General features: G+C 39.3%; 3 protein-coding genes and 1 long non-coding RNA gene across 6 annotated transcripts in view; 2 read left to right on the top strand and 2 right to left on the bottom strand.

Annotated features, from left to right (window-relative positions):
* The window catches only part of LOC126378806 (protein mahjong), a 40,106-nt gene extending 38,294 nt beyond the window's left edge, over positions 1 to 1,812 (top strand). For both annotated transcript variants that reach the window (XM_050027206.1, XM_050027204.1), the window contains exon 33: positions 1,708 to 1,812. In XM_050027206.1, coding sequence (XP_049883163.1) covers positions 1,708 to 1,782 — 75 coding nt within the window. In that variant the 3' untranslated portion in view covers positions 1,783 to 1,812. The remainder of the gene's footprint in view (positions 1 to 1,707) is intronic.
* The window catches only part of LOC126378823 (coiled-coil domain-containing protein 186), an 86,832-nt gene extending 74,349 nt beyond the window's left edge, over positions 1 to 12,483 (top strand). Inside the window, exon 15 of the transcript XR_007568143.1 lies at positions 12,326 to 12,483. The gene's annotated coding sequence lies outside the window, so the exon portion shown is untranslated. The remainder of the gene's footprint in view (positions 1 to 12,325) is intronic.
* On the bottom strand, positions 3,036 to 4,060 carry LOC126379044 (uncharacterized). The gene is made up of 3 exons (XR_007568221.1): positions 4,021 to 4,060; positions 3,361 to 3,524; positions 3,036 to 3,174 (listed from the first exon to the last, which is right to left on the bottom strand). It is a non-coding gene; the product is annotated as an uncharacterized LOC126379044 (long non-coding RNA).
* LOC126378879 (single-minded homolog 1) overlaps positions 7,570 to 16,087 on the bottom strand; it is a 53,669-nt gene continuing 45,151 nt past the window's right edge. For both annotated transcript variants that reach the window (XM_050027370.1, XM_050027369.1), the window contains exons 7-9: positions 11,567 to 11,673; positions 10,317 to 10,464; positions 7,570 to 9,126 (exon numbers count right to left, since the gene is read on the bottom strand). In XM_050027370.1, the coding sequence (XP_049883327.1) occupies positions 8,547 to 9,126; positions 10,317 to 10,464; positions 11,567 to 11,673 (835 nt within the window). In that variant the 3' untranslated portion in view covers positions 7,570 to 8,546. The remainder of the gene's footprint in view (positions 9,127 to 10,316; positions 10,465 to 11,566; positions 11,674 to 16,087) is intronic.

Below are 16,087 nucleotides of genomic sequence, written 5' to 3'. Positions count from 1 at the left end.
TTAACGTAACTTATTGTAGATTTGCCGCATGTGGCATTAACTACTTGGCCGGACAAATAGGGAGCGCTGACTCTCACCCGGTACAAAATTTAAGATAACAGGCCTGAGGGTGCCCAGTTGGGCGCGAACGTTGGCTCAGGACGTCATCTGAAAGGATTGTATTTGAAAGATTTAATCGAGCCTAGGGGTGGTATTAATAAACTAATCTCAGCTGAAACTGCCCTCAGATCATGCTCAAGTCTCTGTTTTTATATGAGAACTGTCACATTGACATGATCTTGAGGGCAGTCCCGAAGCTGAGATTCGTTTATTAATACCACCATAGAGGTCGATAGCGACAAGTGCTGAATGGGTTTTTTGTCGCGAGCTGATCGGCCGCCTCTATAGCTGGTGCCCTCAATATTAATGTTATAAATAATGTCATTTTTATTTTTTTTACTAATCGTTACTTATCTCATGTCCACACACGTGCCTTCCGGGGTAGACAGAGAGGTATTATGCTTGTTCTACTATTGCATGTTGGCGTGTGATTTTATTTTTTTGATGTTGGTAGTAATGTACGTCGGTACTGCTCACGTTATCCTTCATAATGCCTGGCATTAAATGTAATCTAGTGGAAGTTTCCGTCGCAAAATTATGGAACTGAAAATATTTTTCTCTCTCTCTCTCTCTCTCTCTCTATTTAAGAGCTGCGATATTATCGGTGGAGTAATCGCCATTCCTCTCTAAAAAAAATTAAAAAAAAAACAAATTATTTAAAAAAAATGTATTCTCAAATTTTTTTTAGAAAACACATTTTTTTTTATGTATTTTCCAACAGGATATTAACTCAGAATCTAACTCAAAACATCATCACCCTCAGTATTCGTTACGGTGTCACTAACACCCATACGTACTTGTATGGCTACCTGTATGTACTTGTACGGGGTGTAAGTGACATCGTAACGAATACTGAGGGGGATGATTCAGCTCATTATTCAGAGTTAATATCGAGGGATTTTTCCATTACAAAAATGTAGAATTGAAAATAATTTAAAAACACATGAAAAGATCATGAATTTTGCGACGGAAAATTCCACTTGATATTAACTCAGAATCATGGTCTGAATCATCCCCCTCAGTATTCGGTACAATGTCACTAATTCCTGTATATTTTCAAACGTGAGTTGATACGAGCCATTCCAAGGCCCCTGGTATTTGCCCCGATTCCTGCAGACACCTAATTTTAAGTTATACCTGTCATTTTCTTATCCGCCGAAAAGGAAAGAGATGGAAGATTGTTAATTTTAAAATGAAAGAATAACCCGGGCATAAGTAGTCATTTCGCTCATATGCAATCCGTTTGACGTGTGCTGTCAACTTATTTCTGTCGGGTTATTGGCCAATATAAATTTGGGAAGGGTATTTTAAAATACTGCGCAAAATTTACATGTTTTCCATAAATTTTATGTCCGTCCCTTTCCTTTTCGACGGATAAGAAAATGATAGGTATAACTTAAACTTGAATTGTGTGTACAGTCATATAATGCACCCACTTTAGGACTCTGTCGCACTAACATATTTGACATCTAGTGAGACTTACAGTTCAATTTGTCAAAAAAGTTAATGTGACATGGTACCAAAGTGTATTAATGCTCGTGACCGTACCGGACAGCAGCATTATGTTTTAATTAAAATATGAGCTGATGGTCCACGTGTGGGTTGCAGGCAGCGGACGCGAACAGCAGCGAGAGTGATGGAGACCTGGACCTCGGGGACATCATAGAGTTTGGATTAGACTAATATACCATACAATGTGTTGATCAGTTATTACTCTATTGTTTTATTTCATCCCACCACCATTGCATGACTTACCGCGAGTGGCTTTGCTCTATCCAGCTCTATCCCCGATGGGAGATTCGGCCGTTATGTTGCCTTCAGCGTTATTACAAATTCAAATTCAAAAATATCTTCATTCAGTAGGTAACATAGTTACACTTTGAATCGTCATTTTTTACATAACAAACGTCTCGTCCTCCTAAAATTAATGCAGCTTCTCACAACCTGTATAGCCGGGGAAAAGAAGCTGCAAGAAAAATCTCGGCACAGGGCCCTAGACGTTCTTTAAAAAAAAATAAACAAAATGTTTTTATACAATTGAGTAATTTAGCTGCCTAATATCAGTTCTCGGACAGTTAATCCCATGCATTCATATCTTCTAAATACTCACTAACTTTATAATAACAAAACGGAGACGTTTAAAATATACTCCGTGCTACGACACTCCCGCGCAGGTGCTACTGTCGCAGATTCTGCATAGAATTGAGTAGTTCCCTAGGTCAAAGATAAATTATGAAATTCTGATTACTAAATAAAGACAGATCTGAGGGTGGCAAAAACGCTTTATTTTTTCTATTTAACTTATGATTTTTTTTTCTGTACGGTACCCCTATCAGGGTGACCGCATTCACAGTATGGAGTCTCTTTTAAACCCCATTTATGTATGTGATAGTGCGACTTCTCGTGGTTTGTCCTACACCGGTTGCATTGTAATGTAATATACTGCATTAAAATGACTAGGTGTTTTCAAAAATAATTTATATAAAAATAATCACATGTTTGAAAGACATCACTCATCAATACATAACAGTAGTCTAACTAATGAACATGAGAGTATCACCAAACGCAAGTAGAATCCCCGTAGAGTCGCAGGCAGCGTCATTGCGCCTTCTATATTTGTTTGATCACTTTTGCTGGACATCAATATTGCTATTATGAAAATTCCAGGCGTTTGATTATAAAATTTTATGAAATTGCTACCCGTAAATTGTATTAAAATATAAAAGTTTTCTAAATAGTTTACGCTCACTTTTAATTTCGACAAAATGCATGTATTATTCAACAATAACCAATAGTCGCAACATATTTGGCAGTATAAGTTTATGCCTTTTTCAATAAAATTTCAGTTACACCATTATGTATCTTTACGAAACGCCTAGTATAATTTAATAGCAACGCGTAATACGTATTGCTAACACAAATCTCTCAGGCGCTAAAGTATGGTTCAAGTGCTTTTATCAACGTGGCTTCTTCAGCGTCAGGTCCGAACCTCGCAAACGGTACTCCGGCTTGATTTACTAAGAATTTGGTGTAGTTTGTTGTTATCACCGCTGGCTTGTCAATGTTCACCTTTGACTGGAAATAATATGTGAAAAGTTCGCCATTACACTTTTATATTTGAATAATTCTGTACCCGAGCAATTCTAAAACTGGTTATTATCACGTTGGAGTTATACGCACTCTATATTTTTTTGAGGAACGTCGCTTGGAAGTTCTCCCATTATAATAAAAAATACCTCTAAATTCATTGTAGAGACAAACCTTCAGAAACTTCCATACGGGGTTAGCATTCGGCCCATTCACATCGCACTTCTCGAAGATGTCGAAGTTCGTCTTATTCTCGTCAGCAAACCGTATGATGTCCTCTGCGGAGCCAGGTTCCTCTTTATTGAACTGGTTGCATGGAAACGCTAATATGCGGAGCCCTGCAAAGGGTTTATATAACTCCTAGTATAACTTAAGAGCAAATATTAAGATTTATGTATTGCTATGACAAGATTTGCAGGCGCTTAATAAAATTTAAATATTTTATTGAGATGTATGTAGAGTAATATTAAATCATCATTAACGTCTTAGTATTACCTAGTTTTCGAAAGGTCCGTTAATACAACCCGGATATTTAATAATACTGAATGTGAATGGTTAGTTTTCAACTATAATTATATTGAAACGTATCTAACTTACTTCATATCTTTTGAAGAGTCAGACTGAATGCATCAAGCTACCGTTAAATAACATAGGTCTCGGAAGCACTATATTTCTTTAATAGAAAAATGAATTCCTTGGCAGTAAGGTCATTTATATCTTGGCTACTAGCACGAAAATTATAAATAACCCTAGAGTAAGTACCAGCGCAGCAACGGGATCATGTAATGTGATGCTTACTAATGAAATGATAAGTAAATTGATTGCATAAAATACCTTGACTTCCAAATTTCTTGTACACGTACTTCAAAACATGTAGGTTAAACAATGTAAACCCCGATTTTGATCCAAAATTCAAAACAATACAGACATGTCCGGCGTAGGTATCCAAACTTACAACTTCGCCTTTTATGTTGCGGACCCTAAACTCATGGATTGATGTTACTCTGTCGTAGTGTGGATTGCTCAGAGACATTGGGCCTTCACCAAGTGTACACACCACATTTGTTTGGAATTTTGAAATGGTTTTATTCGAATAAAGTCATAATTGGGTTGGTCATGTCAGTTATTGACTGACATTGAAATGTCACAAATTAAAACGCGGGAAATTTTATGAGTAGTGTCGCTACTCGATACTAGATGGCGCTAAGCCCAAGATGGAGTTAGGAAGACTTTCCGATAGATGTCGCTACACGTTTGTCCAAGCAAGTAAAATCGGTTTACGTAGATAGGATCACGCCTATATCCCGTTGGGGTAGGCAGAGACAACGGAATTCCACTCTTCTCCAAGTTTTCATGCATGTTCCCTGTCTTCTCTTGACCTGGCCTTTCTTTAAAACATCCTGGATTTGTTCAATATGGGTTCAATGGGTAAGTTAGATTGAAATAAAAAAGGAAATACGTATTCAATGCACTTTACTAAGTATTTCATATCATAAATAATATGTTTGGGATATCACAATTTGTTTGTTCATTATTTGCCGAAAATATAAACGCTAATCTATTCACAATCACTAAAAAGTGCCTTTATGTTATAAAATACTACAAATTCCATCGAATTATGACAAAATAATAATGTAAAATAATACAATTCGGTAGGAATAATAATTCTCGTTATATGGAGGGACTTTTCCGGCCACGTTCCCTAAAACAAACCATAGATGGCGCTGTATAACTTTAACGGGTGAATTACCTGTTTACTCATTGGTTTGGTACAAAATTATTCAAAAATATTACGTAATGGCAGAAGCATATATAAAAAATAAATATTGCTTGATATTTGGATCACATTATGTATAGAATTATGTTGCAAACTATATTGCTTCTCTTTATTTTAATCAGAATAATAATGTGTGGAAGATGTGTTCTGCCTGGGTGTACTGTCATGAGCAATAAATATCATGTACCCACTTTAGAACCCTGTCGCACTATCATCATATTTCACATTTAATAACACTTTCGGTCTAATTTGTCAAAAAACTTAATGTGACATGGTATCAAAGTGTATACATATTAGTACTCGTGACCGTAACAACAAGGGTCATCATTTATACCCAAAAACAAAGATAAAAGATGCATAATGTGTGTGGAATTCGTAAAATTAGGAGGCAAAGTTGTACAGCGCCCTCTGTTTTTTAGGGAACGTAGAAAAGTCCCTCAGTGAGTAAAATACACAGTTTTACATAACTAATTATCGACTAGGAGTCCCACGCGATGGCACTTTATTCACAAAGTCTTTGCACGATTAATTTAAATAATAATTATTTATTGTTCTTTATAAATGTAAATGGGCGCACACAAATCATTTACAGACTAAGTATTGCCGTAGAATAAAGAATAATACAAAACGGTAAGTCCCCCTCCCCTGCACCAATTTGAATCTGGCGTTGACCTCACCCCCTTTGGGTCCTACTTTAGTCTCAAATGGTCTTAAGCCGCGAGTAAGGGAGTGCAATCTTAGGCAAGGCATACCAGGGTTAAAATGGCCACATCGAAGCAATTCATCTAAGAAAGCAATATTACAATAGCAATATAGTTTGTACCCGCAATCTTTCAATTATTATTTTTTTTTACATTTTTCCTCACCTTATGGTTGCCTGGAAGAAATCGCTTTAAGCGATAAGGCCGCCATTTGCCATGTACTTAATTAAGAGACTTTTTGTAATTATTTCTTTTTATTTTGGTGCTATAAAGTGTATTTCAATTCAATTCTTGATGAATGGCTTCTGTGTGGTCACAATTCTGCCAGTATCACGTTTGAAATAAAGTGTATTTGTATTGTATTGTATTGTACAATTTGACATTTGCGCACATAAAAGTAAGTGCGCAATGCAAACAAATGTCAAATAACAGTATTTCTTTCTTAGATGAATTGCTTCGATGTGGCCATTTTAACCCCCTTCACGTAAGTACATGAAAGTAGGCGGCATGTCCACGGTGCTGGTATATCCTTAATGTTCAAGCTTTTATGCACGCGTTCATATAGAAATTCGCGGTTAAATCTTCCGCTTTGGAACGCTCTCTATTCCGCATTTGTGTACGTTTGGCCAAAAAAGTATTTCAGCTCAGATTAATAGAGGCTGTTAGTGACATCGTAACGAAAACTTTGAGGGTGGATTCTGAGTTAATATCGAGTGGAATTTACCATCGCAAAAGTATAGAATTGAAAATAATCCCCCTAGCATTATCCCGTTTTTACAAGGTCCGCTTAACCTAACCTAACCTAACTTGAAGTTTTAGCAGTTCCGGTTTTTTACAGAAGCGACTCTGACCTTCCAACCCGCGAAGGGAAAACCAGCCCAATACAGGTTAGGTCCCATAATTCCGAAACTGCATAAAGTATAGAATAGTAAATAATTTAAAAAATCTAAAAAATTATGTATTTTGCGCCGGAAAATTCCACTTGATATTAACTCAGAATCATGGTCTGAATCATCCCCCTCAGTACTCGTTACGATGTCACTAACACCCTGTATTTAATTATTTTAAGTAAGTAGATTATATTTTATTTACAATTTAAATATAAATACTATTATTGTCTATGGTCTGATATTATGGCTGAATAGCCTAAGTCTATTTATTGATATAAATTATTACATTACATTATAAGTCCTACACAACTATTTACAAAAATTTCGATAAGTACAATTCAATTTCGATAACGAGAAACCTGAGTAGAGTTAAGAATTGCATTCTCAGGCGTATTGCCCTGAATGTATTACTCTCAGATAGTTAGTAAGATCCCTCAGGGTTCAGAATAGCCAGAGAAATGGGTAAGTACTTGTCTATTTCCGGATTTTCTTCAGATGTCATTCCCTCATGTAGATACCTAAATGGGGAGCGCTGAGTGTTCTCTGGAAAACATAATACTTAACACAACGACAACACGTCTTAGAATGGGCTGTGAGCGGGCGCGCATCTTGGCTCAGGGCGTCATTTAACACTTTCAAGGGCAGAACGTCTTATGACGTTTCGTTTCCAAGGTGTCATACTATCTATTATGAACCATCAATGACCCATGGTCTCTGTCCGTGAAAAAGTTAAAACTCATAGAAATAAAAAAAGGAGTAGAAGCTGATTTTGAAAAAGTCCTGAGTATGATTATTATCTGGTCTGATCACACATGACATAAAGTATTTAAAAGCTGTAAAATATGTCATAATATTAATACTAAGTACAATAAAATATTTATTAAACTTGATTATAATGAAAGAGTTGAAATTCGCAATTTTACTTATTAACTTAGAATTATTAAAAGAATTAAAATAATAACTCTATTTAATATTAAGTAAAGATGGCAAGAAATACTTTTTGAAGTTACTTACGTATTTATAATTATATTAATTGTATAATATATTGGAAGTTATATAAGTTAAAATATATTTCTATTTACAAAATTATTTACAATTGCAATTAAATATTACATTTTATGCATTACAAACATTGATAACTTGATCGGTCGCGGTTTGTTGCGAAAAATATCTATCAATGTTTAAACGATGTTTCCATCAACTTTTCGTATGGAGTTGAAATATAATAATTCATGCAAATTAAGTCTCTGCTTACCCCGTTGGAAAGTAGGCGTGAATGTATGTATGTAGATGTAAAAACGTTTTAAAAGCACACTGCATACATCTATTAACTAACGTTTTGATAAAGTTCACAGATAGGTACTAGAAGCAATTCACACAAGACTTCAGAAAAAATATATAAATAAAAATACTTTTGGGCTAGGTTCACACTATTTATATTTTTTCTGCCACTTTTTGGAGGTAACGTATATGTCGTGGCCAGATCTTAGAATTGATCATTTCATGATGTGCTCGATCATTTCATAAAATGGTCATATTTCATGAAATACAATATCAATCGTTGGCCACATCATGATGTAGTTTGGCCAGATCGACGAACACAAAACGTTTAACGACATGAGCAACTAAATGCATGATTACTTCATGATGGCCAAACGTTGGCAATCACATCGTAAAACACGAATCGATCATGAACTTCGGTAGAAAAAGCGTGCGCTTAACAACTCCTGTTTATAACTTATCTGAGAACAAGGCAAAGTAAAAGTTTTCTGGAAAATAACATTATAGTCACCACTTTCTGGTCACCACCAAGCTTTACCAGATAACATAACATAAACCCACGACTCTCCCAATTGGGGTAGTCAAAGGTACACCCATTGCAAGATGAACTATACTAACTCATCGAGGTGATGAGCCGTATCGCCGTCTGTAATGGCCGACCCAACTGTGTTAGTGAAAGATTAAGTCTCTCAAATAGTATAACGACTCCTATCAATGCACAAACTCATTAACACTCCCTCCATGGTGATGGAACTGTTGCGTATTGTCCACAATCACACTGGTGTACCCACCTTCCTGTACTGAAGGACTCGGCGTCATTTTCCCGAAACTTCCTTGAAAGTTCTCAATGGGTCTCCCATTCTGCTGCCCGTTATGCCCATAAAAAGATATCAAATTAGTATAATTGTTATACTGGTTCACTTCGGAACTCTCCACGGAACTGCACGAGGAAGAACTAGCTGAGAAAGGCCGTTGGTTCTGGGGATAGACGTAGTTGTTCGGGAGGACTTCTTGTTCGGGATAGTTCTCGTTGTAGAACAGTTCTTGGTAGGTCCCGTTGTGGTTGTACTCCTCAGGTTCGTAGGCTGGCGGTATGACTGGTAGAGAGTACTCGGGGTAGTTGTAACCGCCGCTCGAGTCTGTGCTGAATTCGTTCTCATTTATGATGTGGTTGAGCTTCTCAGTGTGTCGTACTGGTTGTGGTGGTGGAGTCACGTGTGATGGTGCCGGCACGTCGTGCTTGGGCGGACCCTGGTCTACGTTCAGTATTAGGTGCTTTTCTTCTATGTCGCTGCAAAGATATAATACTTATTATAGATTCGATAGGCACGTTAAGCCGTTGGTCTCGGTTACTACTTACTGATGCAAGTACGTAGTTTACATGATGTCAGGGGCCTTTGGCGGTTCAATAGTAACCCTGACAAAAGGGTTTTGTTGTTTTCTTTCAAAAACTATTTCGTTGGGCTCACGATCTGGAGGCCCCGGAATCCCGGTGCGAAGATATCACAAAAATCAGTTTGTGATTCGTAGTTTGATTAGGCTGATCGACTGAATTGTCCGAAAGTAAGATGATCCATGGTTGAGAAGGCACGTTAAGCCGTTGGTCCCGGTTACTACATACTTATGTAAGTATGTAGTCGTTACATGAGCCATGTCAGGGGCCTATGGCGGCTCAATAATAACTCTGACACCAGGGTTGATGGGGTTGGTAATCCACCTCACAACCCACACGATAGAAGAAGATTGTAGATTTACAAAGAGGAAAACGCAATATTAGTATTCAATATTCTGTGGTGTAATGGGTAACGCGCTCGTCCCGGCTTGACAAGAGCTGTGGGGTCAAGTCCCGTCCGGGACAGAATTTATTTCGATTTAAATTTTCTCTTTGTGGGTGTGGGTGGGTCTAAGTAGTAGGCGGGAGAGCGCGCGGACTGTGTGTGTGTGTATGTGTGTGTGCGTGTGCGTGTGCGTGTGAGTGTGAGTGGGAGTGTGAGTGTGAGTGTGAGTGTGAGTGTGAGTGTGAGTGTGAGTGTGAGTGTGAGTGTGAGTGTGAGTGTGAGTGTGAGTGTGAGTGTGAGTGTGAGTGTGAGTGTGAGTGTGAGTGTGAGTGTGAGTGTGAGTGTGAGTGTGAGTGTGAGTGTGAGTGTGAGTGTGAGTGTGAGTGTGAGTTTGAGTGTGAGTGTGAGTGTGAGTGTGAGTGTGAGTGTGAGTGTGAGTGTGAGTGTGAGTGTGAGTGTGAGTGTGAGTGTGAGTGTGAGTGTGAGTGTGAGTGTGAGTGTGAGTGTGAGTGTGAGTGTGTCATTGGCATACGATAAGAATGAGATTTTCGTATGGAAGTGTCCGGGGTGTGTTGGTGGTGTGTGGTTATTATTATTTGTGAGTCAAGAGGGCTGGGACTAATGCAGCTAGAATGGCCACTGTGACCTAGTCAGATCTATTGTGGCCAAGTCCCTACATATATGTATGGTGGTGTGTGGTTACCTTAACACGTAGTTGACGGAGACGATGCAGTGTGGCCGCGAGGAGCGCGAGTTGTGCACGATGGTCGCGTAACTCTGCATCCACACCCAGCCGCCCGCCTTGGTGAGGAAGCGGTAGTAACGCGATGTGACTTGACCTTTAGTTAATACTGAAAGGAAATTCCAATTCAAATTCAAAAATATCTTTATTCGGTAGGTAACATAGTTACACTTTGAATCGTCAATTTTTACATAACGAACGTCTCATCCGCCTAAAACTAGTGCAGCTTCTCACAACCTGTATAACTCGGGAAAAGAAGCTGCTGATTCTTATCTTCTAAATAATAATTTATTCCCTCAATCAACCGGAGGGAGCATGGAGCATACTCCACCACGCTGCTCCATTGCACGGTGGAGGCATTTGGACAAGTAGCCCGGGATCAACGGCTTAACGTACCTTCCGAAGCGCGGAACATTGTAAAGGGTGTTAGGGACATCGTAACGAAAACTTTGAGGGATAATTCAGATGGTCATTCTGAGTTAGTATCAAGTGGAATTATCCATCGCAAAAGTATAGAATCGAAAATATTAAAAAAAATATACTACAATAACTTTGCGACGGAAAATTCGACTTGATATCAACTCAGAATCATGGTCTGAATCATCCCTCAAAGTTTTCATATTCATATTCATTTATTGCATATCACAAACATAAATTAAGGTGGAACATAGTAAAAAGGTACATGTGTCGCCCTGCAAGGGCACGGCAGTATAAAAGAGGCGACACTAGGTGCCTTATTATAATAATATTCATCATCATCAGCCCATTAACGTCCCCACTGCTGGGGCACGGGCCTTCCCTATGGATGGATAGGGAGAACGGGCCTTAAACCATCACGCGGGCCCAGTGCGGATTGATAAATATACTAATATTATAACATCTAAGTTTTCGTTACAAAGTCTTTTTTTTTGACGTTACTTATTGTAGATTTGCCGCAGATGGCATTAAATGGCCGTAAAAATGGGGAGCGCTGAAGGCTCTCACCCGGTACAACGTTTAAGACAACAGGCCTGAGGGTGCCCAGTTGGGCGCGAACCTCAGCTCAGGGCGTCGTCTGAGAGGAAAAATATTTGAAAGAATTAATCGACCCTAGTGGGTCGATAGCGATAAGCGCTGAATGAGGGAAATCGTCGACCACGCCGGCGGGGTCGGTATCGGGGTAACAATGTCATTAACACCCTGTATATTGTACGTATATAAAATCGACTTACATGTACAGTGTGAGTAGCGCATGTGCAGAACGTCTGTCCCGTGGATGTAGTGGTAGAGGGTCTTCTCTATCAGGTCCTGGGGCTCGTACCCCGTCAGCGAGGCCACCCTGTTGACAAACACACTTATTATTGACATATTATTATTACAAGTTCTTATAGCTAATTTACACCACTATCCAAAACAGACCCAAAAGAGCGTGTTAACGCGATAAATTGTTTTTAATGCAGTGTTACAGTAGCAACCCAAAAAGACCGAAACCTGTGATAGGGTTAGCTAAAAATTTCGTCTTAAAACAATGACATAAATACACATATTCAGTAGGTAGACAGCGCGGCGTAATTTTAATATAAAAAAATAACTTAAAATAGATATTAAAGGATTAGTAATTAATTTAAAATTATGTAGTTAGTAAATAATGCTAAAGTTAGTAACAGCATTGTAAACAAATTATTTTAAAAGCTCAGAGTAAGCATACATAAAATCATCTAAATCCATGTTTAATAGAAACTGTTTTAGTTTAAAGTTGATGTTCTTAACATTATACATTATATTATAAGTTTAGAATTATTAATATTTTTTCTCATAACTTTTCTCGTTAATATGCCTTTCATCTCTCCTCATTACATGTCCATATCATTCTAACCTGCATACCATTACATAACATAAACAAAAACAGCCCACGTCCCACTGCTGGGTACAGGCCTCCCCTCAATCAACCGGAGGGTGTATGGAGCATACTCCACTGCGGGTTGGTGAAGTTGTTTTTACGGCTAATAGCCGGGACCAACGGCTTAACGTGCCCTCCGAAGCACGGAATCATCTTACTTTTTCGAACAATCAGGTGATTCAAGCCTGAAAAGTCCTTACCAAACAAAGGACAGTCTCACAAAGTGATTTCGACAATGTCCCCATCGGGAATCGAACACGGACCTCCAGACTACGGAGGCTGTTACCATTACGATTTATTTATAAATATTCACAATCAAACACCCCTTTTTATTCAGCGCAGTCGGTTAACAATAGGGTGAGTCATGAGCACAAACCACTTACGGGTGCACCCCTAACAATTCACACTTATTGTTTTTTCATCCGAAAAAATTGTTGACACAAAAACTGTGCGCTTCCGCCAATTAAGTTTGTAAAAAGCGGGCCAAGTGCGAGTCCGCATTGCGCACCGAGGGTTCCGTACAAACTGCTGTTAATTACACATAACATAAACAGCCTATATAAGTCCCACTGCTGGGCACAGGCCTCCCCTCAATCAATCGGAGGGGGTATGGAGTATACTCCACCACGCTGCTCCAATGCGGGTTGGTGGAGGTGTTTTTACGGCTTATAGCCGGGACCAACGGCTTAACGTGCCCTCCGAAGCACGGAATCATTTTACTTTTTTGGACAATCAGGTGATTCAAGTCTGAAAAGCCCTTACCAAACAAAGGACAGTCTCACAAAGTGATTGCGACAATGTCCCCATCGGGAATCTAACCCGGACCTCCAGACTACGGAGGAGGAAAAAAAAAAAAAAAAAAAAAAACGCTCTAACCACTAAACCACAGCTCTTAATTAACATGGATTATAAAAGAAAAACTATTGTCTCCATACATATGTAGATTACTTTAGCAAATAGGTTTAAAAAGCAAAAACATTTTTAATAGTGATTTTTTTTTCTAATTTTTAACTTTACTTGTGCTGTAAGTCCTTCCGGCCAAGTAGTTAATTACATTTGCGGCAAATCTACAATTAATCATGTCAAAAAAAATACTTAAGTTCTCTTCATAGTGTAGGCTATGGCATTATGCCGAGGTGGAGAATTTCGGCATACATTCATAATTGTATTATTTTTAATACCTATGTGAAAATATTAGAATAAATATTTTTCTTTCTTTCTTTCTGCTTTGCCATCTAGGTCTATGGGAAATACCCCGTAGGTTTTGACTCCCCTAAGAAATGTATGAAAGTAAGGTTTAAAATCACCGTGATTTAGATTCCCACTCGCGTCAGACAGAGTACTGCGGGGCGGAAGGCAAGAGGGAAACCACTGCCCTATTTTGCACCGACAAGAGCGTGGCTCTTAAATTGATGATGATGATGATTTAGAAGCTTATTTTTTTACAGATTCAAGAGATCACAGAAATGAGTATTAGATGTTAATTTCAAATTTTGGAAGGGAAAATAGATGGGAAACGGGGAAGGGGTATAAGGAGGATAAATTGGCTGGATAATATTAAGAAATGGACTGAAAATAGGGACACAGCCGCGCTCTCCAGACTGGCTCAGAATAGGGAAGACTTTGCGGTGGTGGTCACCGACGCCCGATAGGGCATGGCAGTTTTAGAAGAAGAAGACACCTCCACACGTTCGCGAGAAAAAGGGTCTTAACAGATAGACGGACGGACTGGCGGTTTGGAGTGTTCCGTTTTTCCTTCTGAGGTGCGGAACCCTAAAAAACAGCATATTTTTTACTACAAGCCCCTCTATCAAAGCTGTCGAGCAATTAGGAAGCGATAATATGGGGTAAGGAAAGATCAATTGCGATGGTTGTATACAGGTTGTTAGTGAAATTTTCACTTGATATTAACTCAGTATAATGTGCTGAATCATCCCTCAAAGTTTTTTTTCCGCCCACGTGCAACAGATGGCGCCACCATTCAATAATGCAGTCCTGAAACGCGCTATCGAAGTTTACGCAGCGTGACGTACAACTTCCAAAATATCACCGTTGGATCGTCGATCCTGAGACACACTACCAACTTGTGGCTAGCGGGCTAGCGGCGGAGTTGTGAGGTGGATTACCAACCCCATCAACCCTCATGTCAGGGTTACTATTGAGCCGCCAAAGGCCCTGACATGGCTCATGTAACGACTACTAACTTACATATCAGTAAGTACGTAATCATGTAACGACTACTAACTTACATATCAGTAAGTAAGTAGTAACCGGGACCAACAGCTTAACGTGCCTTAGGAAGCACTGGATCGTCTTACTGGACAACCAGGTGATCGACCTGTAATATCCTCAGTAATACGCGCTTTCCGAAGCACGATACCCCGATAACATTTGACCGGGAGTCTGACGGCAGCAGCAAACTCTCGCTGCCGATCACCACTTTACCAGAATATCAACCCGTCTCTTACATTATCCAACAGGGTAACTAGACCCATAATTTCCCACTAAACTCTCTGATATTGTCTCTCCATCAATTTCCAATCAGTTACCCCCTACAGGAAGTGCAGCTATTGATGTTTTTTTATCAATTATGCGACATACGACACCACGGCACTGTAGTGGCAATCTTGTCACCCTTATTGTACGGTTCATACTACCCCTTTGTGGGAGCATTGGGAAAGGCGTAGAGACGACATTATTAAAAAAAAAAAAACAACTGCAATATGTACGGTCACGGGCATTAATATGTATACACTTTGGTACCATGTCACATTAACTTTTTTGACAAATTGAACTGTAAGTCTCACTAAATGTCAAATATGTTAGTGCGACAGAGTCCTATAAATGAAATTATACCGAATAATGTATTGATTATCGACCATTAAAGATGGCGATACGACTCACCACCCATCACGTTGGTCTTTGTGGCCAAGCGGTTGAGCGCTGAGCTCACGGGCCGGAGGCCCCGGGTTCGGATCCCGGTGGGGACATATCGCAAAAAATACTTTCTGATCTCTAGTTTGGTTAGGACATTACAGGCTGATAACCTGATTGTCCGAAAGTAAGATGATCCGTGCTTCGGAAGGCACGTTAAGCCGTTGGTCCCGGTTTTATTTACTGATGTAAGTACGTAGTCGTTACATGAGTCATGTCAGGGGCCTGTGGCGGCTCAATAGTAACCCTGGCACCAGGGTTGATGAGGTTGGTACTCTACCTCACAACCCACACGATAGAAGATTTTTTTCCCGCGGTTTCCAGGATTTGTGCCCTGTTAATGGCAATAATATTACAGTTTCTTTCACCCTAAGGATGTCTGGAAGAAGTTGCTATTTAGCAATAAGGCCGCCTATTGTACTGTCTAATTGAATACTGTTTTTTGTTGAGTGATTGTGCAATAAAGATTGCCATAGAGGCAGCCAATCAGCTCGCGACACCAAACACTTCAGGACCCCGATACCGACCACGCCGGCGTGGTCGACGATTTCCCTCATTATGCGCTTATCGCTATCGACCCACTAGGGTAGATTAATTCTTTCAATTTTTCCTCTCAGACGACGCCCTGAGTCGAGGTTCGCGCCTAACTGGGCACCGTCAGGCCTGTTGTCTTAAACGTTGTACCGGGTGAAAGCCTTCAGCGCTCCCCATTTGTCCGGCCAAGTACTTAATGCCATCTGCGGCAAATCTACAATAAGTCACGTCAAAAAAAAAAGCAATAAAGATATTCTATTTTGTACTTGACAGGGTCAAAGATAAATTTTAAAATGCTATACTAGAAATAGAAGCCAGTCTAATATGATCAAAACTAAATCTCATTTGACTTTTTGACTTATTTTCGAATTTTATTTATGAATTA

This window comes from Pectinophora gossypiella, chromosome 27, assembly GCF_024362695.1.
Source record: "Pectinophora gossypiella chromosome 27, ilPecGoss1.1, whole genome shotgun sequence".
In the NCBI taxonomy this organism is placed as follows: domain Eukaryota; kingdom Metazoa; phylum Arthropoda; class Insecta; order Lepidoptera; family Gelechiidae; genus Pectinophora; species Pectinophora gossypiella.
This window is presented reverse-complemented; position numbering and strand designations above follow the sequence as displayed.